This window comes from Charadrius vociferus, unplaced genomic scaffold, assembly GCF_000708025.1.
Source record: "Charadrius vociferus isolate BGI_N301 unplaced genomic scaffold, ASM70802v2 scaffold39, whole genome shotgun sequence".
Classification (NCBI taxonomy): Eukaryota; Metazoa; Chordata; class Aves; order Charadriiformes; family Charadriidae; genus Charadrius; species Charadrius vociferus.
In genome coordinates, this window is record NW_009650188.1 from 5076757 (window position 1) to 5097389 (window position 20633).

Genomic DNA, 20633 nt, shown 5'->3' on the forward strand with positions numbered 1-20633 from the left:
AGCTGGTAAACAGCAACAAATCACTAAATGATAATTTGTGAACTCTTTTCCCCACCATCTTCCTACCATAAAAACCTAACTCAAAACAGCTGGAAAAATACAAAAAAAACCAGTAACAATTGACATCTGACCTGGCTCTGTCTTTAGCAAGGCTGTGTGATGTCAGGCTGTGGCTCACAGTTGCATGTTTCCTTTCACTAACAGAAGAACAGATACAGTTGTGCTCCAATGGACCTATAATAGCTTATTTAAAAATCCAAATTCCACAGGCTGTTATTCACAATGCTTAAAAAAGTACACATATTGTTAAAAAACACTTAGTCGTTGAGCAGAAAGACACATTAAGTAAATTTTCAAAATGATAAAAAACCCCAAAACTAAAGTTGTGCAAAGTCTACTACAATAACACTGCTGGCTATGAAGATGTTGTCTTTACTATACACCCAACATGGGTAAACTTGGGAGATGTGTGAATTGCAGAGGGATTCAGCACAAGTAACCCCTTCCCAAAATACATGACTTCAGGATCAGAACAGACTATTCCTTCCCCATCAAAACAACAAAAAAATTTGCAAAGGGAGACACCAATTGCCATGGTGCTTGTGGTGTAATTCTGACAGTAGCATCCTTCTACTGTTTTCTTTCTACCAAGAGCCAATTCACAAGAACAATTCTTGGAAACATAAACCAGACTATTACCCTTTACATCATCAAGTGGTTGGGGTTTTTGTTTTTTGTTTTTTTTTTACTGTAAGATTGAATTATCCTTCTTTTTTGCCCCCAAGAAATCAGAGATTAATCACTCCCATTAAGAGATTACTTTGACTCTGGAGAAAAAACCAAAACGTGAATTTATAGGCTTCTACTCAGATGCAATAAACAAACTGTACATTTTCAAAATAATAACTACTAGTAGAAACCTTTATTAGATAGTCAGAGAACTCTGCCACAGACTGGTAGGTAGCTTGTTTCTTTTTAAAAAGGAGTATTCATGGTGGAATCTGCAAGCGTATTTACGGCCACTAAACCACAATGTCAATGGAACAGTTACTACTTTTTCACAGACTTCAAAGTTCTGATATCGGAGTCATATTTTGGACAATGTTTCCTTGCTTTACAAAGATCATATTTTTGAGGATTAAAGAAAGACTAATCATCCAGGAAACTATATCTAGGTGACATCAAGGAAAGCCAAAGAAAGCAAGAATCAGAGTCTTAAGCATAAAACACACATATAAAGCATGGCTCCCTTTTCACAACCATAATGTTCTTCTCTGTGAGTAATTTCAGTGACCAAGAATTATTCCTGTTGAGGACGGAATTTTGATAGTCCCACACCTTTTCTCTCCTTAGGTTATCCTACCTTCTAACAAATTTATTATTTGCCTGAAGATCAAAAGAGCTTCTGCATACAAGGTCTGCTTTAGGCCATGTTATCAACACCACACATTATCAACTATTTTGACCAAGACAGATACTAAAATCAATTATTGCCAAATGAGAACATGAAAGCTTGAAATTGTGCCTCTATCTTTTTATAACGTAGAACTTTTAAGTGGCATTATGAAACACCATACACTGACAGTGGTCCCTAACTGATAATTAACAGATACCCAGAGAAGTAAAATGTCTCCATGAACTATACCCAGGTGTTGGGGTTTTTTTGTCAGGAGAGTGACAGGTATAGAAACAAATGGGAAGAAAACACTCAGTTCTGACCCAACAGTGCTTTCAGTTTTGTCTCTTCCACGCACATACCCCGACCACCCAAAACACGTGAACTATGTTTTTAACCAGGAATTAGGGAACTACGTACCAAAAAAAATTTTGGTGCGTAAGTGCTCAGCCTTTGTGCCACTTGTAGAGAATATGGCTCCCATACAGTACTAAGGTTTGCAAACTTACTGCTATTTTAAACTTGCAGGTGTTACATTTCTTGTACTTCTAGGTCTGAGAGAAATAACAATGCTCCAGGCTAAGCGTGCCTGGGACAGGCTCCCATTGAGAACTCCTGGTACAGTCTAAACAACATCTCTAGAATGTGAAGTACCTCTTTTACCTGGTTCATACATAGCTTTTGATACAACTCTTAAATACCAGTCTACTTGTTTTCTTAAGAATGCCTAAAAAGGTGAGTTATTTTCAAAATTAGTATAAAGTTAAAAGAAATTCAAACTAGCTACAATCTATTTAACTCAAGCACAGCACCGCCAGAAGTTTCACACACACTATTTGGTGTTTCATGTTGTTTTTCCTCTCACTCTTTAAGGCAGTGGTTTCCACAGGTCAGTTCAGAGAATATAACGAAGCATGGTCCATGGCAATTCATGTTGCAACTCCATTTTTAATTTGGGGGACTCTTCTCCCCAACCATTAGTGATTTTGTTCAGGGCTCCAGAGTTCAGAGATCAAGTTGACAGGCTCTGTTCTGGCACAGAATACAGCTGGCACATTTTTCATCAGGACCTCGTTCTCAATTACGAGATGGTTCAAATTGTTCTTTTTTTGTTTTGAAATAGCCTATTATTCAAAGGTCATCAAGTTGGCAGGAACCTGAAAACAAAAATATAAATGATAGCAGATTTTAAGTAGTAGCTACTTACATTCCACTGTTTCACAGACTAGCCACCTGTTTAAATACACACTGTTACCACTCATTCTGTCTCCAAAAAGGGAAGGAGGAATGCAACTATCATTCAGCAGAGCTGTAGAAAACCCAGGTATAACCAAAATATTAAACTTCTGCGTGGTTTATAATTTTATTATATGGCCTTAGATCTTAATAATTTTGATGACATTTGAGATTTAAGTTGTCAGCAAAACAACCTTAACATGATAAATCTCAGGACCAAGCTACACAAGAAGAACCTTCTCACTTGAGTCCCAGCTAGAGAATTCTTGGCACGCAAGTCAGTGATTGATGTAGACCCTCTAGTATTTTTAAGACTAATTTTAAAAAAACGAGGCATAAACACTTGCCTGGGCTTTTCCCATAGGAAACCTGAATGCCTGCTCCAGACATCACTCCCTTTCATGAAGATTAAAGCTAGTTTGCATTACATTAGTTTATATCCCGATTTTCTGCCCATCAGGAATTTGCCTGACAGCAACACCCCTTGTTTACTCAGGTTATTAAAGAGCCACCGCATTCCTGATGACTGTCAATAAATACCCAGTTTGGTCCGATTTGAAGCGAGCATTTCTTGCTTTGCATTTACCATTTACCTGTAGAAGCAAGAATGATCAACTCGGCTAAAGTTCCACCATTTAAATTAAAAATAATATCTATTAAAATAGTTCCCAATATTACTCAACTGGGTACGTGTCTATACTTTACCAAAAGCACATTTAAACATCCAGTTTTTCCTTCAGCAGTCATACTGTTAACAAGCAAAGAAGATCTTCCATTTTAATCAGTACCATAAGGCATGTCTCTAGGAAAAGCACTGCTCAGAAGTCAAATACTGATCAAGAGAAAAGTGAGTAAGTGTTACAGGAATTTTTTATTTATTTATTTATTTATTTTAACTCATTTGGTAAACCAACCTTTGTAACTTAATGTCTGTGTGAAGCACTGCTTCTGCTATGGAAGCAACTATGCTGCAAGAACCCATATAGTACAACTGCACAACATGCCAGAAACAGAAAATATGCAACAAATAATGGTAGCAGGGGTTTTGGCCTTTTAGTGGTAGGTTTTTCTTCATTAATCTTCCCCTCCTTTTTTTCTTTTAAATCTCCGACACTTATCTTCACTTTGCTGTCATATTTTCCACAGGAGGCCCCACCAAGATCCTTAAGCCTGCTGCTTTTGCACAAGCTAGGGGCTGAATACTTTAAACCCGTTTGCATTAAATAATATTGTTAAGCCTTACTGAATAAGAATTGTCCTCAGAGGGCAGTTTTCAGGCTTGCCTGGAAGTCACCACTTTCTTGCAAACTCTTTGCCACTATTGGCTACTATTCCCACATTCTCCAGCTAGCAACACCATTTCCTCTCCTTTGCACTGTCTCAAATACTTTCAAGGGAGCTTCTACAACCCTCCTTATTCCTTAGATTTCTCTCAGAAGCAGAACTGAACAAGAAAGCACACAAGGATCTGGAAAGGTCCTTCTGTTTCCCCTTGCAATTCAGTAGTACTTTTGCTCTGCGAACTCTAAAAACAAACGTGCAAAGGAAAAAGATTTCAGGAAGACAAAGCGGTAACTTAAAAAGGATTCTGCTGATGAAAAAGGTCAGAAAGAAATTATATGGGTACAGAATTTAATAGCGGTTGGAGTAGTCTTTCCTTCCTTTTTGATTCATGGAAAATTCTACTTTTGCTTTCAAAGTCTGCCAAATGTACCCAAGACTAAACTTTTTTTTTTTAAATACATTTTAGAAACACACATAAACAACTGAAAACATGAATGCCCAAGACCTGACAAAATAGCACTATGGGAGAGTTATCTGGAATTGATATTGAATGCTGCAGTTTATAGCTTTTTATATAACTGTAAAATAGCCTTTTTAAAATGGGCAATGACAAAAATACTGCCAGGACAGATATTTTAGAGCATTCCTTCCACTTCCCCAATTGCTTTAAATTAGCCTCAAGATAGCCCCAAATCTTTCTTAATTACCACAGAAACTCCAAGGACTTGTTTGCAAAGGGACAAAGAGCCAAGCTAAGGCAAATCAATAAGCATGTAAAAATCGATGTACAGGCTGCTCAGTAGATTGCTCTTCGTACAAAGTGATCAGTTACTGCTCGGTCATCCTGAAGATCTATCAGTTCTGAGCTCTTAACAGCTCATATCCCTTTTCAACGTCTTGCTCTCACCTGTTGTCTGTTGCTTTGGCAGGCAGCACTCAGGTGTTTAAACCACAGCATTGCATTCATTCTGTTTCCAGCTTGAAACTTATATGAATTTCCTAAGTGAGAAAGGTAGAGAAAAAAATGGTAAAAGAAACACAAACAATACTATATACTTAAACCCTACCTGTATTCAAGTTAACTCTAAATTAAAACATTATGAAAAGATTTAATAGCAGAAGGTTCATATAACTTTACACTTTGTCTGGCATAGGTGCAACTTAATTGTTTGACCTAGTGCAGGAGAAGTTTCAGCTTGCCTGTCTTCCTTTCCAACATTCTAGATTTCAACTAACACCAGTGTCAACTAGGAAAGAACAAAACATTTCTCAGAACCATACAACAAAAATGTTTTTGTTCATTGCCATTATTGCAATTTGTTTATAATATCATTTCATATTTTTTTAATGAAGTGCAAGATAGCACGGAAATGCACTGTAGAAAGCTACATTTGAAAATTGTTCCTAAACATGTTGATACATTTCAGACTAGAATTTTCAGTGTCTGGTGTTAATAGAGTGCTTGCTCGGTTTCAGAAAGGCCGAGTATTACAAAAACATTTCAAGTTGCTGTTGCTGAGTTTAAGCTGACAAGCATTCATAATTTACACCACACATCAGTGGTGCTAGAATAGATGCTTGGAAATAAAATGTACTAAGACTTGAACTACACAAAGCAATCAATAATGTTGGGATCCTTTATCAGAACTTCTAATGATGCTCTTTCTGCATAGTTTGAAATGCTATGGAAAAGTAACAATTCCTTCACAGTTTAAACTGAAAACCAGGGTGCTGTGTTGGAGTAATGGAAATAAAGGCTTCTCTGCAAAACAGTAAAGATCTCTTAGGTATTTTTTTCCTGGTAACAGTGCTACATTGGAACTGATGGTTTTTTGGTTTGTTTTTTTGGGGTTTTTTTGGTTTTTTTTTTAACTTGGAGAGGAGAGGGGACTGGTCAAGCACCTAGCGTTAGCTGAATATTGAACTTTATTTTTATTATTGCTACTTACATTTTCACATATGTGAAAATGCCTCCGAGTGGTCTAAATATAGTTTAAAAGAACGCAGTTGAATACTTCAATAAAAATCACAACTGGTGGTGTTAGAGTTTGGAGAGTTCTTAGAACTTAATGAAGACTAGAGATTCTCCACGAACAATTGTTCCAATGCATTTTAAAGGCAAACATGACATGTTGGAGAGCAGTTGAATAAGGGAAAGGTAACATCCTTCCAAATTCATTTGGTTGCTTATGAATACCTCAGCAAAGCAAATGTTTATTCTGGAAATCACTGCACCCTTGGACCTAGCATTGCTTACCCTTCTCAGAATCAGTCAATAAGAAGAGATCTGGATGCTCAGGGTCATCTGCCATCATCACCATCCAGCCCACCACTGACACATTCTTACTCGGCGTGGATTTGAACTGAAAATACAAGCAGAGATGTAAACTGAAGTAAAACACGAAGCTTCAGCCAGACTGACTGCACTGCACAGAGCAAGTATTCAAAGGGGCAGTTCTTCTCAGTGACACTGTTAAAGACACAGAATAACTTCAAAGGAAGCATAGCACTTCATAAAATTAAGAAAGTTTATGAATTTTATAAGGAATTGGTGAAAACAGAACTTACCACAACAAATGATACCCAAAACAAATTAAAAGCAGTATCACAATCCCCCAAAACGTGTCAACAGACCTCTAAATTGCACTATATGAACACAATAGCATTTGTCACCACATTATTGCACAGGTGTATGGATACTATAGTTCAAAAAAAGTGCATTAACAAATGCAAAGCTAATCCCTCCACTGTTAACAAACAGAAGAATTAAACTTGTCTGTGCCATAATTATTCAAAGTTATCATGCATTAATTATGATGGCAGTCTGTAATTACACATAACATGAGTCCTGTGGACAAGATAACACAACTGTGTAATTAAATATTATGACCTGATGAATGAAATAGATGAAACGAGGGTGTAGATTCAACAAACATAACATGCTCATTTATTGACAAGATATTCAAAATGATGGGGTTTTCCTGTTCAAGGTGTTACTTGCACATTGACATATAACTTGGGCCTCTTCTAAGCACAGTACCTGTCCCTGGTACACTAGCCCCTCTCCTGAGAGCTCTTTGGTCCCATTCTCCTTTCCATTCACCCGGTCACTATTATTTTCTACTTCTCATGCTTCTCCTCTCAGTTCCAGGCTACTCGCCCATTAAATCTCTGTCAACTCAATTTGGAACTCATTTCCAAACCACAAGCTTCCTTCTCCCTGGTCTCCTTGCTTATCTATTAATAGACACTCACAATTCACCTCTCATTACTTGCTCGGGCAGTCCTATTCACTCCTCAATACCTAATTCATTCAGTTTCTCTCAAGTCTTTACTTTCCAGGTGTCCTCTTCCCACATTCATGGGTCCGACGCAGACTTTTTTCAACAATCCTAGTGCTCTTATCCTTTACCTCCCTTCTCTGCCCAGAAGGTCCAATTCTGCTACATGCTCGTCCTTATCAGATGCATCTTCCTCCTGTCATGTGAAATCCCTACTCTCTTAATTAGTACAGTTATTTTGACCTGTCTTTAATTACATTATTAGAAATCATAAAGCTAAAACAATCTCATGGATGTTTTAAGTCATTAAAATTAATTTATAGTTCTAAAATACTTTTATTCCTCATACAAATGCCACGTAGCAAATTTACAATATTAAGCATCAAATATCTTTTGTTTAATTTTAGAAACATTGCGTTACCATTGCAAATCTAGAACTCTGGCTCAGCAAAAGGAAGCATTACTGCTAATAAGTTTGAGGGTATCGCAAGCAAAGTAAGGGTTTATGAGAATATTCTCTATATGGGAATATAACTACTTTATAAATAAAATTCCAGTGCAAGTCTAATGTTATTCTAATCTATACCATAGATTAACTGGAGACCTTCAATGTCCAAGTAAGTTTATCTGTCTGGGACTTGTGCAACAGGCTACATTTTAAACCTCAGTTTAAAATACATTAGAACTTTAAATGAACAAATGTCAGACCAATATTTGAAACAAAAAGTATTTTAACCAAGTTCAAAATAATTTAAGAGTCCAGTCTTTCTGTATCTTATAAACTTTTGAATGCATCATCTGTGTACTGCCCTTCTTATGTTGCTATAGTTACACTTGCAGGAACCGTTCCATCACAAGTTCCTACCAGTCATGTTCAGTTGACATTTGTGTAATGTCAGTGGAAATATAAAAGCTTGGAAACTTTGAAGGGATGCTTGTACAGATAGCTTAAGCGTAAAAGTGATGATGACTGTTCTTAGGAAAGACCTGCCTGCCAAACTTCAGAACGGATGCCCTTTTTTGATATTACTATGGATAAAACTGTGGGAAACAACCATTCCTCATAAAACCCATAGAACCACATACACTAAAGTTAAGTAACTCTACTGCCTTTGGGAAGTGGACAGATTTGGCAACGCCTCCTAAGAAGTAGTAGTCAATTATAAAGGTCCATCAGACAACATTTCATTACAGTGAGAGCTAGGTAACATAACTTCTTTCCAAATAGAAACTAAAATTTCTTTGAAGATTCCAGTCAGTAATGAAAAACGTTGAGAAATTTTATCTGAAAGAAGGAATAAAGACAGAGACAGGGAGTAAAATAAGGATATAGCTCATGAGTTCTTGAAAAGAAAAAAAAAAAGGAAAGTATATATTTAGGACTTGCTATGGACCCACTGAAGACATTACCTCAAAAAATAAGATAACAGAACTTACACTTAAAAGAGACCTGCAAAACACAAGCTTCCAAGTAGCCTACAAAGGATTAATAGGTCCTTTTCACAGATGTTGAAATTTGATTCACAGTTTTAATAGGTTACAGATCAACAATGTACCTCTTGAACTGCACTCATGTCTAGTTTCATTGGAAAGCAAATGTGCTATTTTCATCTTAGTTATATATCATAACAGTAGGTATACAATACGTGAAATTGCCATGCAATCAAAATTGCGAGAGCTCACTGCTTTTTACATTTTAGTCAAAACAATTAATCATGGTACTTCTCCAAAAAGTAGGAAGTTCCACACAAGGAAAGCGTTTCCTGCCAGCAAGAATCCGTCATCACTTGAAACACATGTCAGTTTTGCATCCCTCTGCACCACTGGATTTGTATTCCATGTTTACATAGTCCCCCAGGGCAGTTCATTCTCCACTGATGCATAGAGCCTTACTAACAGCAAGTCTGCTTTGTTAACATGAAGGGAATGAAAGCTTCATTGTAATTTAATGTTCCTGGTTCTTCTTTACTACTTTTTTTTTTATACATGCCACTGTATAAAACGCTCTTATGACACATAGACACTCTTATTATACACAGAGAAAACTACACAGCTCTGGTGCTAGGCTTCACATAAATACGTTTTTTTTGTTATTGTTCTGAGCTCAAAGACATTTATATGCAAATCAAAAACTGAATTAATCTGTGAACAGACTTTTCACTCCAGCCTTTCGGCACCTACAAATCTCCTCCTCCTGATCTCCTGTTGAGATTTTACAGCATTCTAATATTCAAATAATTTTCTTGGTGGCTGAACATACTTCATAGAATGACAGCATTCTTTATCAGGGTATTTCAGTGACAGTGCCTGAGCAACACTACCAAGATTTCTAGTGCCAGTAAATGGATCTAATTCTGAATATAACATGCAATGGAAGGCTTGGAATGAACATGCTTCAGCTTGAAGATTCGAAAAGTCTCTGTTGCTTTTCCAAATACCTACAAACATGGAAAAATCCCTCATGCATGCTATGTTGTCACAGAAATTGGCAAGATTTGTTCAGCCCAATCACTAAGAACAGTTTTTTATGGGCATACTTACATTTTTCATGGTGAATGCTTCCTTTAAGACTAATTTCTAGTTGGCTATTTTTACTATTTCGCTTTTCTAAAGGTGTGCAACTGCTATAGTTTTATGATAGAAGCTTGTTTGTGGGTACCATTTCAGCATATGAGATAAAACTTTAGGCATTCTGCACATATTCCTCTCAGATTCTCCTGTACCACGTCTGGTCTCTGACGTTCACGTGCTCGTTATAGACAATTCTCCATTACTCTAGTAATAACTGAAACTTGTTCACAATTTAAAATACAAAGCTCATTGTATTTCGTAGTCTTTCTTAGTAGATGCACTACAAGAACATTTGTTACATCCAGGTATCTACAGCATCCTCTTCCTCTGGACTAGATTCACATCTAGAATACACACTACACTGGATGCACTCCTTTGTCTTTGACCACAGGCATGAGAAGAGCAGATGGCTCGCCCATATCTAAAAGGGAGGGGACTTCTTGCCCTTTTTGCTGGATTACATTGGGATTTTTATGAACTAATTTTCCAAAGAGGTTGGCTATTATAAGACTGGAAGAGCCTTCAGCGTCAGTGCATTCCAAGTCCTCAGTCTCAGCTGCCTGAAGCAATAGCAGCAGCAGAATGGTCAGAAGCATTCCTGTAATCAAGACACATTTACCATGAGAGCTCTAGCCAGGAAACTTTATATAGCAGACTGACTTTTTCATTGCCAGTATTCCTTTCCATGTCACAGAGGCCTTGAGAAAGGAAGCTGAAAAGACAGATGTTACATGGCTCCAGAAGATGCTTGGAATATTTCACCTAGGAAAATCTCAAACGTATCAATCTTTGAAAAAGAAACCTGCTTCAAAGTAGACAGCATCATCCTTTTTATCCATTTAATCTAGACAGTAACAAAACAAAACCTAGATCTAGCCTCAAATCTCTCTATTTTGCAGAATGGACCTCTTCAGAATATAACTGGGCAGTATTTGTACAGTGAACATATACTCATGCGCTAGCTATCTGCAGATGGTTGACTATCTACAGTTCATTCTCTCTTGATTAACTTTCTTTCTGAAAAGGCAACCAAATGTGAATTGCAGCATGACACCTGACAAATCATCTTACAGACTCCACAACAAAAGCTGAGGCTTTGTACAATAGCCCCTGTAGTGAAATGGATGGAAATCTGAGCCATCAATGGCTAAGCTGAAAGTACAACACAGGTAGACTAGCTGAACAAAGTTACTGACCACCTATTATAGGCTGTTTAATAAACCGGAGCCTCTGTCCCTAAGCCCCCAAACTCAGTCTCCCACAGCAGTTACCAGGTTATCTTCCCCCTTAATTTCAGCATAAAGATTATACTCTGCGTTATTGTAAACTTTGGAGCAAAAGTATGTGTGCAGTTACTGTGAACTATTTGTTTAAATAAAGGATAATCCAAACCGTAGCTAACAGGTATTACATTATTTTAATCATGCACCTGGGAAACCAAATCAGAAACCTGAGCTTCATAACATGCTTTGCATCCACAAACAGAACACAATATGTTTGCTGCCCTAACAAGCTAAAAACAGGACATCAGCTGTGTACAGACAAATCCAAGATTGTGCTGGATAGTTCAGTCTAATTCCACAAAGCCAACTGTTAAAAAAAATTAAATTTGCTCTAGCAGTCTCAGCTTTTTACTACCACTCCTCTGTCTCCCTTTCCTGGGAACTGTGTTGCTCAAACTCCGCCTAACTTTTGCAAGTCGTAATGCTAGCAGGCTTCTGATGGGTAATCTTGCCAGCTTTATGGACTTGAATGTCTCCTAGCCTCTACCTGCAAACTTTGTTATTGGTCTGCTGGCACATCCTTGGACAAATAAACATGAGAACATAAGGATGGAAACAGAATTTAGCTTCTTAGGCACCAGTTTCTGTTCACTAGTGGTTTAGCTGTTGTATGTATCAAGACAGAGACTTGGGAAATATTAAAAGTCAATTCAACAGGTTCAGAAAATATTTTTTGAAGAGCATTCTAAAAGGATATGACCGCATTTCAACACAAAAGTAAAGGCTTTTGCAGTAACAGACTCGAGACGATCAGATACCAGACCTGAATGTTTACATTTGTTACCTTTTTACTTCATTTACTTTTCCTAAAGAAAGGGCAAGACCACTTAAATGATTAAAATTGTTATTCTGAAGGAAATGTATAAGGAAATGGACCACATGAAAATTCAATATACTTAATTACCAAACAATAAAATACCAGCTATGCAATTTTTCCAAGTCTTCTAAACCCGTATGTTATTCAGATTGTTTTAAAATATTTATACACGATACTGAAAAAGCTTCTGATTGAGTAGCTACAAATATGATAAAGTCTTCCATCCTTCAGTACTTTGATAGACAGTGGACAAGAGAGACTTACAAAATGCATATTCTTAAAAGAAAACAAAATGCAATTTTGGCATAAAGCCTAAAGGCATCACGTCAGTAACAGGAGCACAAAGTCTGACATTAAAAAAAATAATTCTTTTCCATTTCTCAATGTTTCTAGAAAAAGCAAGCTACTAACTGTTAGTGACAACGTCAGCACAAGTTTTCTCTTCGTTCTTCCTTTTTCTTTTGCTTTAATACTTTGCGTTTCTGCTCATAATAGTTTATAAGTCTGGCTCTTTCCAACTACCTTTACTTTTAATGAGGCAGACTCCTTCCATAAGGTTTTTCCTGACGGCAGAAGCACATGCATACAAGCACATGCACTTCTCTAAAGACATGCAGAAGACAGGATGCTTGGCTCACAGGCCTTTGGTCTGGGCTAGTATTGTCCTAACTGGCAAGACAAATTAAGCAGGATCAGTTTTGATTTCACCTAAGCAATCAAAGCTAGTAGGGGCAGGGCAGATGGATGATGGCAAAGAAACTATGCACATATTTCTACAAGTATTTAGCTATTACTCAACTACTTTAAGTATTAGCATACTGTTTCCTAATAAACTACTTTCAATAAAAGTAGAAAACACTCAAATTTTCTGTAGATTAAGACAACACCACACACAAACTTTCCACATAGAAAATTCAAATATCCAGGAGTCTACTAATCAGAAATCTTAAGCTTCAATTCTCTACCCTCTGAACATAAGAACGTTAGGGTAAGAAAACGGTATTTTGCACCAAAAAGAAATAATATAGTCCCCTTACACAGATTCTAGGAGCACATCTCAATTTGTAAAATTACATAAGCTTTACACAAAGCAAATGTTCTTCAGTGATAGTTGTCACAAATTAAACTTAAACACTGGCTGAGACAACTATAAGTAATGGTTCAGAGTAGTGAATGAACCAGAAGAAGATCCAAGATCAAATTTTACCCAGTTTCTTAATAGAATCTCTGGTGGCATCCTCTTCCATTCTAATTAACCAGCGAAAACAGGAACTACGCACATCATAACATCCCTGGAACATCTACAGAAAATCCTTTTATTACTTTCCCACATAAGCAAAGTATTTTGAGCTTCTTTCAAATAAAGTTGCAGCGAATTAAAGGGAAGCCAGCATCATATGATATGCTAGTTCTCTGCATAACATATGAAGTGTTTTGTACTCCATTGTAGCTAATGTATTACAGGATTAGACAGAAAAAGAAGCTAGTCTAATTTTACCACATATATAAAATCAGTACATGTTTAATGTCTTATGTGGTGACTTCTCAGTCTTTCCACATCAGTGCTTGTTTGGATTTCAAGTAGCAACAAACTGTTGCAAGACTCAGAGATCATCAAAAGATACGACTTCTACCTTAGAAATAGCAGAGAGACCCAACGACATAGTTCCCTTCCTTATAGACCAACACATTCAAAGAGACCCATAACACATGCAAAGCAGATGTTCTTGGTGTAGCACATAAACCTGCATGGTATTTCCATTAGGGCATATCCATATGAGGTGACCGACTGACTGGAAGACAGGATAGTGCTGACTAGAAATCATGCAAGTCCTAAACTATTCTCAGTGTTTACATCAGGAAATTACATTTTAATTTTGGCAGATGATACTGGAATACACGTTTTACATACATGTTTTCTCTCTGTGGCCTTCAGAGATTTTGCAGCGTAGTAAAAGAGTTGGGTTCCACACAGTGCTACCCAGTATTTTGTCCAAGATGCTACCTAGAGAGAAAACAGAAAATGTGCAACTGATAAGCAAAATGTTTCATAATATTGAGATGTAAAATAGCAGGCATCATCCTGCAAGAACATGACAGCACTAACTGTCCAACCAAACCATCAGCCATGTTTCCAAAGTTGCTGTTTCCAGTTATTCGTGTAGGCGTCTGAAGGCATTAAAAATCTAGAAAGTGGAAAGAACATGCCTTTCCTCACTAATCTGAGAAAAAAGTTCTGCATTTTATTCTATACTTTCTGCAACCCTTATCGAACACTTCACTGAGTTAAAGTACATATGTCCCTTTTCCATTTTATGTACTGCCATAGGGTATCCCTCATTGTCATGAATATGTGTTTTGATTTATGATTCACAATCAAGCACATGTGATGCAAATGCTAAGGGTTATTATCTATTGATAAATTGTTAGGATCCACCTACTGTTCAGAAAGACAAATTACGCTCCTCTCTTTTAACTTTTCTTCTACTCCCTAGATTGTGGGTATAACCTTACAAACTGGACAAATCCACCAAACAGAAGAATGCAAACTCTAGCAGTGACCCTAAACCTTAATCAGCAAGGCAGAGGAGACTGCAGATACTTGGATTGGCTGCACAATGGCCATTTTATTGTATTTATGACTGGGTAAAGGAAGAAGGTAAGAAAATGAATTAAAAATCTTACTGTAGGTTTTTTGCCTTCTTTCAGCAAAGTCTTCCTCCGGAGAACACCTTGAATAGTAACTGCTCCTGGATACAAATGAACAGCCAAATCTTCAGATTCTAGGGAGCTGAAAGGAGCATATGAAGATTTGCGTGAAAAAAACATTTTTCCTAAAGTAGTTTTCCAATCATTACCACAAACTAATGCAAACATCTGTATTTTAATTTAGAAATGTCAACTTTTTATTTATTGGACTTCATTGTGGAAAAAGACTTTGGCTGTTACAAGGAATTGAGGTTGTGGAATTTACACTCACAAGCAAAAGTGATCAGAAAAATTAAGTAGCCAAGCAGGTAATCCTTAATTAAAAAAAATAAAACTCAAGACAACTGAAATACAAGAACAATTAAGTTTAAAAAGCAAACGTTTGAATTACATTCATACTGTTGCTGTAGGTGTTAAAACCTCTCCTTCAGCCCTTGCAAGAAAGATTGAGTATTTTTTGTTAGAAACACTGGACTCATTAGCACATCAAAAACGAAGCACAGCTCAAACATGCACAATTCTTTAAAATATCTGAAAGCAAGAAGAACGGGCAGGAGCAGTAATAAGGACTAGAAACCTGAACCATAGCTTTAAGGTGTCTTAATGCATCTGGTGCTCTACTAATCATTGACCCTATGTAGGATCTAAGAGCAATGGGACAAAATAAATGCCAGGTCCAGCACTGTGAAAAGGAAACTTAGCTTTTTTAAAATTACGAAGCTGACTGGCTTACAAAACATTCTCAATCAGAAAAAGATTACAACAGAAATAATTTCAGTAAACGTCAATCAGAGCACATAACTAAATTGCTGAACCCAGCAGCTTTCTAGGAAAGCCAAGAAACGGAACAGCATCTGAAACTCATTTTGAAGCCAGGAGTTGCTGTTTCATCCATCCTAGCATTCATGAACGTTCAAAGTAAATTGGAAAGCTAGCAAACATTTTCATTGCAGCACCTACAGAGGATGATGATATGGAGACAATTTTGGACATTGACAGATGCGAACGTGAATTTAATTCAGTGAGACAATGCTTGCTTCTTGACGTGACAAAAATTTCATAGTTAATGGCTACTCTTTTCCCACTACAGTGCCACACAGCTGGGGACAGAATTTGTATTTTAATTAATCAGAACAATTGCTTATATTACTATGTCAGCTTGCAAATACTACTACACATAATGAATTGGGGCCAATTTTAATGTGTTGCTCATTTTAGCCATATTTCTTATTTCGGGCAAGAAGGGAAAAGACATTCAATACAGAACTGCCACCAAAGAAAACATCTTGAATGCCATCCATTAGCACAAGAAGCAGCTTTGTTGTCCACATGAGAACTACCAACGCTGCTACGCAGTGGTGGGCAGTTAAAAAGTTATCTCTGGTAAAACATCTTTAAGCCTTCACGTAAAGATCCAATGGTTCAGAATTTGGATTTGCAGATGAGAATGAAGAAAAGCCCTCATGGTGATACAGATTAAGTCATAGAGAGGAAAGCTTTAAGTCTGAGAAAAAGGTCTCTACCTTTATTTTGACATGTAAGTTAGAAAGATAACACCAGAAAACACCCACTTAATTATTAAACCAAACCAAATCACCAACACCAGAGGGAAAGTTTGACACCTCTGTGTGCAGTGGGGATTGTACCTGCTGGCCTTCATGTGGCCTCGATAGCCATTTCGTGACACTCTTGTCCCCGGACCGAGAGAATGGTACAACCTGTTCCTGTTGGATTCCATTATAAATTGTACGTATTACATATACTTTTATTCACACAAACAGCACGACTGGTAAAACAGCACAGTATTTTTTTCGTGTGCGTATCACAAAGCCACTTCTTCCACATAAGAAACAGAGGATAATTTTATTTCGAAAAATGCATGCAGGTATGGATACCATGTTTTTTATTTCATCAAATGTTCTCTTTGTCAGTACTCATGACACTGAAGTGTTTTACTGGCGCTGAAGAATAATACATTTTGAGACCATAGTCTGCATTTAGTTCTTAGAGATTAAATCAGTGTCAAGGAACCACATTAATAAAACTTGTATGTCTTTAAATCCTGACTATAGATGTTGCTACCAAAAAATTATTAAAATTCTGAGTATGCACACACACAAGCTGTTGGGCTGAAAGGAACCAAAAGCACTATTAGAATATGACTGACACTGCTTAAAATACTGTTATATTAAGTAACAAAGTAAGCTAAGCAACATTTCAATTCTCCATTTCATACAAGCTTTAAACTTCACATATAAACTTCACATTTTAGAGTCCTTAACCTGATCTATACTATTATCCATAGCCAGGACTTGCATTCTAGACCTGCCTTTTGAATACTGCTTTGTTTCACTGAACCTTGTTTTTTGGGATCAGATCTCTTAGTTGACTGAATTCCATTAAAATCAACAGAAGCATATGCAATTTGTCCTCACCTGCTATTTTTCATCCATTTTCCTTTTTGCTTGTATTATATGTTGAAAGACTGAAAATCAGCTCTAATTCTGCAGAAGCAGGCAGTTATGTACAAGATTATGAGAATATTGCGGACAAAATCTCCTACATACTGTAAATCTAACAATCTGTCACCTGTGAGAGGGGCTTTGTATTCACTGGATAGGGCTGTATTTCTCCGAACGGAAAACAAACAAGTAGCAATGTCATGTTTCAGTCTGAACTCAGAGTAGCATACAGCAGTCAAACTAAACAGTCTTAAAGAAAGGACACAGTAAAGGTCAGCAGCACTAAAGAAGAATGTTTTTGTTTGGGTTTTTTTCTTGTTTTTTGTTTGTTTTTAAACCAGCTCAAACTATTGCCTTTGCTGCAGGAAGAATTATCAAAAAGACACTAATATATTACCTTCTATTAATCTATCCCAGAATATGCCATCTTTTTAAAACATAACTGATATCTTTGAATTTATTAAATATTTTTTTAAAATACATTCAAGATACAGACAAATAAAGTAATAACTAAAATGAAGGAACGAAAGCTGTAAGATAAGCTGTACATTTGTGTGTACATATATTTTGCATGCAAATGAAATACATTTTCTTCTTACCTTTAAACTTGGTTTTTGGCATAACAAGGATGCTATCACTCTTGCATTCAAGCTATTTCAGGGATATCTATTCAGAGACACTCAGGAGACCAATGAGACTGAAGTGTCACTTAGTATACTGTCCTTAACATGATGTAAATGTCAGGACTTGGAATTAAAGTCCTTTGAGTAATTTTGATTAGCCTAAAGGGAATACCCCAATTCTGAAAGATCATACTCAAGTTTCAGACTAAGTTTCTGTTGTACTTAAAAACAATCAGTGGCTCCAGTTTTCATCCCTTCCACATTTCCCAGTTACAAACCACAGGAGGGCCAGGAAAAGCAGGAATATTTAATACAATTCCATCTGTTACCCGGGGAATCTGTGTGGAGTATATCTAATTACTTCCTGTTAGGCATACTATGCAGATTTAAGCCCTCCTACCCAAAGATCCTGTTCCTAATCACTGGGGAATATTGAATTCCCCTTCGCCCTGCATAGGAAGTAATCATTAATAACACTGGAAGTATCCCAATTTTGCCAGTAGCAAATTAATGCTTCTCCCACACTTAAAAACTCTTTTATAAGAATGGAAAACCACTGTACAGATGAAAACTAGACAGACGTTCTCTCTAGTTATCTTGAATTTTAACATTTGCATTTCAGTGTATTACCTATTAAATTCCAAAATATGCTGCTTCATCTTATAAAACAAGGAACAGACACACAGTTGCCACATATCTCTAGCAATTTCACACATGAGGTTTTGAATGTCTGTAAGGAACCCAATCCCTCTCCCTGGAAGCAGGCAAGAGAACTCGCCCTCAAAAGCATGCAGTTGCAAACACAGTTCCCAAAGAGCTCTCTCAGGAGAGAGGAAAGTACTGAAGGCAAGTGGAATTTGGAGGAGCAGGAATCTTCTGACATAACTGTTTGACATGGAGCAAACCTTTTAACTGGGGGGAGTCTGGGCCAGCCAGTTCTCATTATGACAGGGATGAAAAACGTCTGCTTTGTCTCAGAAGTCCACACAACTCTGGAGAGTGTTACCATTCTCTAAAAACATGAACTTAAGCCTCAACCTTACTAAAATTTTAAGTTTCTTATGCTACTTAACGTAGAAACACACAGTTCATCACTTTGTCTAAGGCTTTCCCACATAACTTTTTGGCTTTGAGAAATAACCTGAACTCAATTAATTCCATAATGCAACAGGGAAGAAAAACCAAGAAAAAACCTTTTGAATGTTGCAGGTTGCATCACTGAGCACATACAAGTTACAGATTTTCTTTCTGATTCCATTTTCTTTCTGTGCTCATATGGAATGCTCTTATCGCCTACATAACGGAATCATAGGGGCATTTCCTCATGTATGTAATCATATTTATAGCACTGAGATATTTTCAAAGATTTCTTCCAAAAAGTAACACAGAACTTCAACTGCTTCAATGAATGCAAGCAGAATATAAGGTTTGAGATAACAGTTTCTGACTACAAGGAGGAAGTTCTTCAGCAAAAATTTCTATGAAACGTGTCTTCAAAGCATGGTAGAAAGTCATCCATGGCAACTCTGAAGCTGATTGATCACCCGAAATTGAATTATAGAAGCAAACTATGCACTGTATTGTGCATCTTACCGAGCTGTGGGAATATGAAATTTCCACCTTTTACTAAACTACAGGTCTTAGTCTTTTTTCACATTCTTAAATACAACATGGGAAAGGATTGACGTGGTCAATGTCACCTGAGCAGGTATTTGGATAAGGAGCAGCATATTAGTTCTGAACCACAAAATCAGGCATTAGCAAGGGGGATTACTGTGCCTTCCCGTGTATAACAGGGGCAAGTAACAATGAAGTGAAGAGCAGATGGGAGAAACCCGTGGGACAAAACAGGTGACAATGCCAATGCCAAGAACAAAGGGATGAAGAACAGATGAAATCTCCGGGAAAGTGAAAATGTAAAACAGATAGGTCACGTGAATAGCATACACAGGATATACGAATATTAAAACCAGAAAAATCATTTAGGGTTTAATGGTACTCTGGTTGAGTTACTTAGAAGAATGTGTGCAATGAGTAAGCACCAATTAGACAAAAGCCCTATTAACTACTAGTGAGCAGAAGGTACTTCTCTGCTGCTTTAACAGATCCAGTGAACTTACTACAGTTTATTAATATTCTTACATACAGAAGATCTCTAGATCACTAAAATAAAACATCATTTTCAGGACTGAGTGAGAGATTGTAAGTATCTACGTCTGAATAGAGAAATGCAGGTTTTGAGTGGCAGTTCTTCTTACCTTTCAAATGCTGGCCAGGAAGTCTCTTCACTGAGTTCAGAACCATCACTGCTACCTTGAAAAAGATAAAAATATATGATACTTTATTGCATCATCTACAATCCATCTATTTTAATTATGTCTGTTTCTCCTCAGAATACTTAAGAGTAAATGTGTAAAAAATACTTCACTGAAATACTGCAGTGAAAATACTTCATGATTTGCTTCAGGAATTTCACATAAACTGAGGTACAGATTTGAAGGGACTGGGTCTAGGTGCACATTAAAAGGTGAAGAAAAGGAGCAATAGCAAAAGGGAAAGGCATTTTCAAAATTTAAAGAACATCCTAAACACAGATTTGTCTCATTAACACAACAAGCACCTAAAAGGAAAGGTCACTTATTTACGTAATTCCATATGAAGTCATACATGGTTATGAGAAAGAGGTGCAAATTTGCCGTAGTGCAAGCACATTGCTGAATCTCCAATCCATTAGAAGGCTTTGCTGATTTGATAAGCCTTAAACAGCTTGTTAAAGCTATCTCCCACTTACTGTATCAGATCACAACAGTATTTTTTTCCTTCTGTGCTTCACAAAGTAATCCAATGTTACTGCAAATATTTTATTTTAAACACAAAGCAGAGGAAAAACACAAAATCCAAATACCTGATGCATCCACTCATGGCAGGCCCATAAATAACATACTAACTTTCCAATTACAGTAAATCTCAT

At 36.9% G+C, this 20633-nt stretch overlaps 1 protein-coding gene across 2 annotated transcripts in view; it reads right to left on the reverse strand.

Annotated features, from left to right (window-relative positions):
• Nucleotides 1-1792: 1792 nt before the first annotated feature.
• Nucleotides 1793-20633, reverse strand: part of RALGPS2 (Ral GEF with PH domain and SH3 binding motif 2) — a 100170-nt gene continuing 81329 nt past the window's right edge. The window contains exons 13-19 of one of the 2 annotated variants that reach the window (XM_009892849.1): nucleotides 19921-19975; nucleotides 16224-16301; nucleotides 14554-14659; nucleotides 13781-13873; nucleotides 6174-6279; nucleotides 4824-4915; nucleotides 1793-2553 (exon numbers count right to left, since the gene is read on the reverse strand). In XM_009892849.1, the coding sequence (XP_009891151.1) occupies nucleotides 2524-2553; nucleotides 4824-4915; nucleotides 6174-6279; nucleotides 13781-13873; nucleotides 14554-14659; nucleotides 16224-16301; nucleotides 19921-19975 (560 nt within the window). In that variant the 3' untranslated portion in view covers nucleotides 1793-2523. The remainder of the gene's footprint in view (nucleotides 2554-4823; nucleotides 4916-6173; nucleotides 6280-13780; nucleotides 13874-14553; nucleotides 14660-16223; nucleotides 16302-19920; nucleotides 19976-20633) is intronic. The other variant, XM_009892850.1, reaches the window with a different exon arrangement.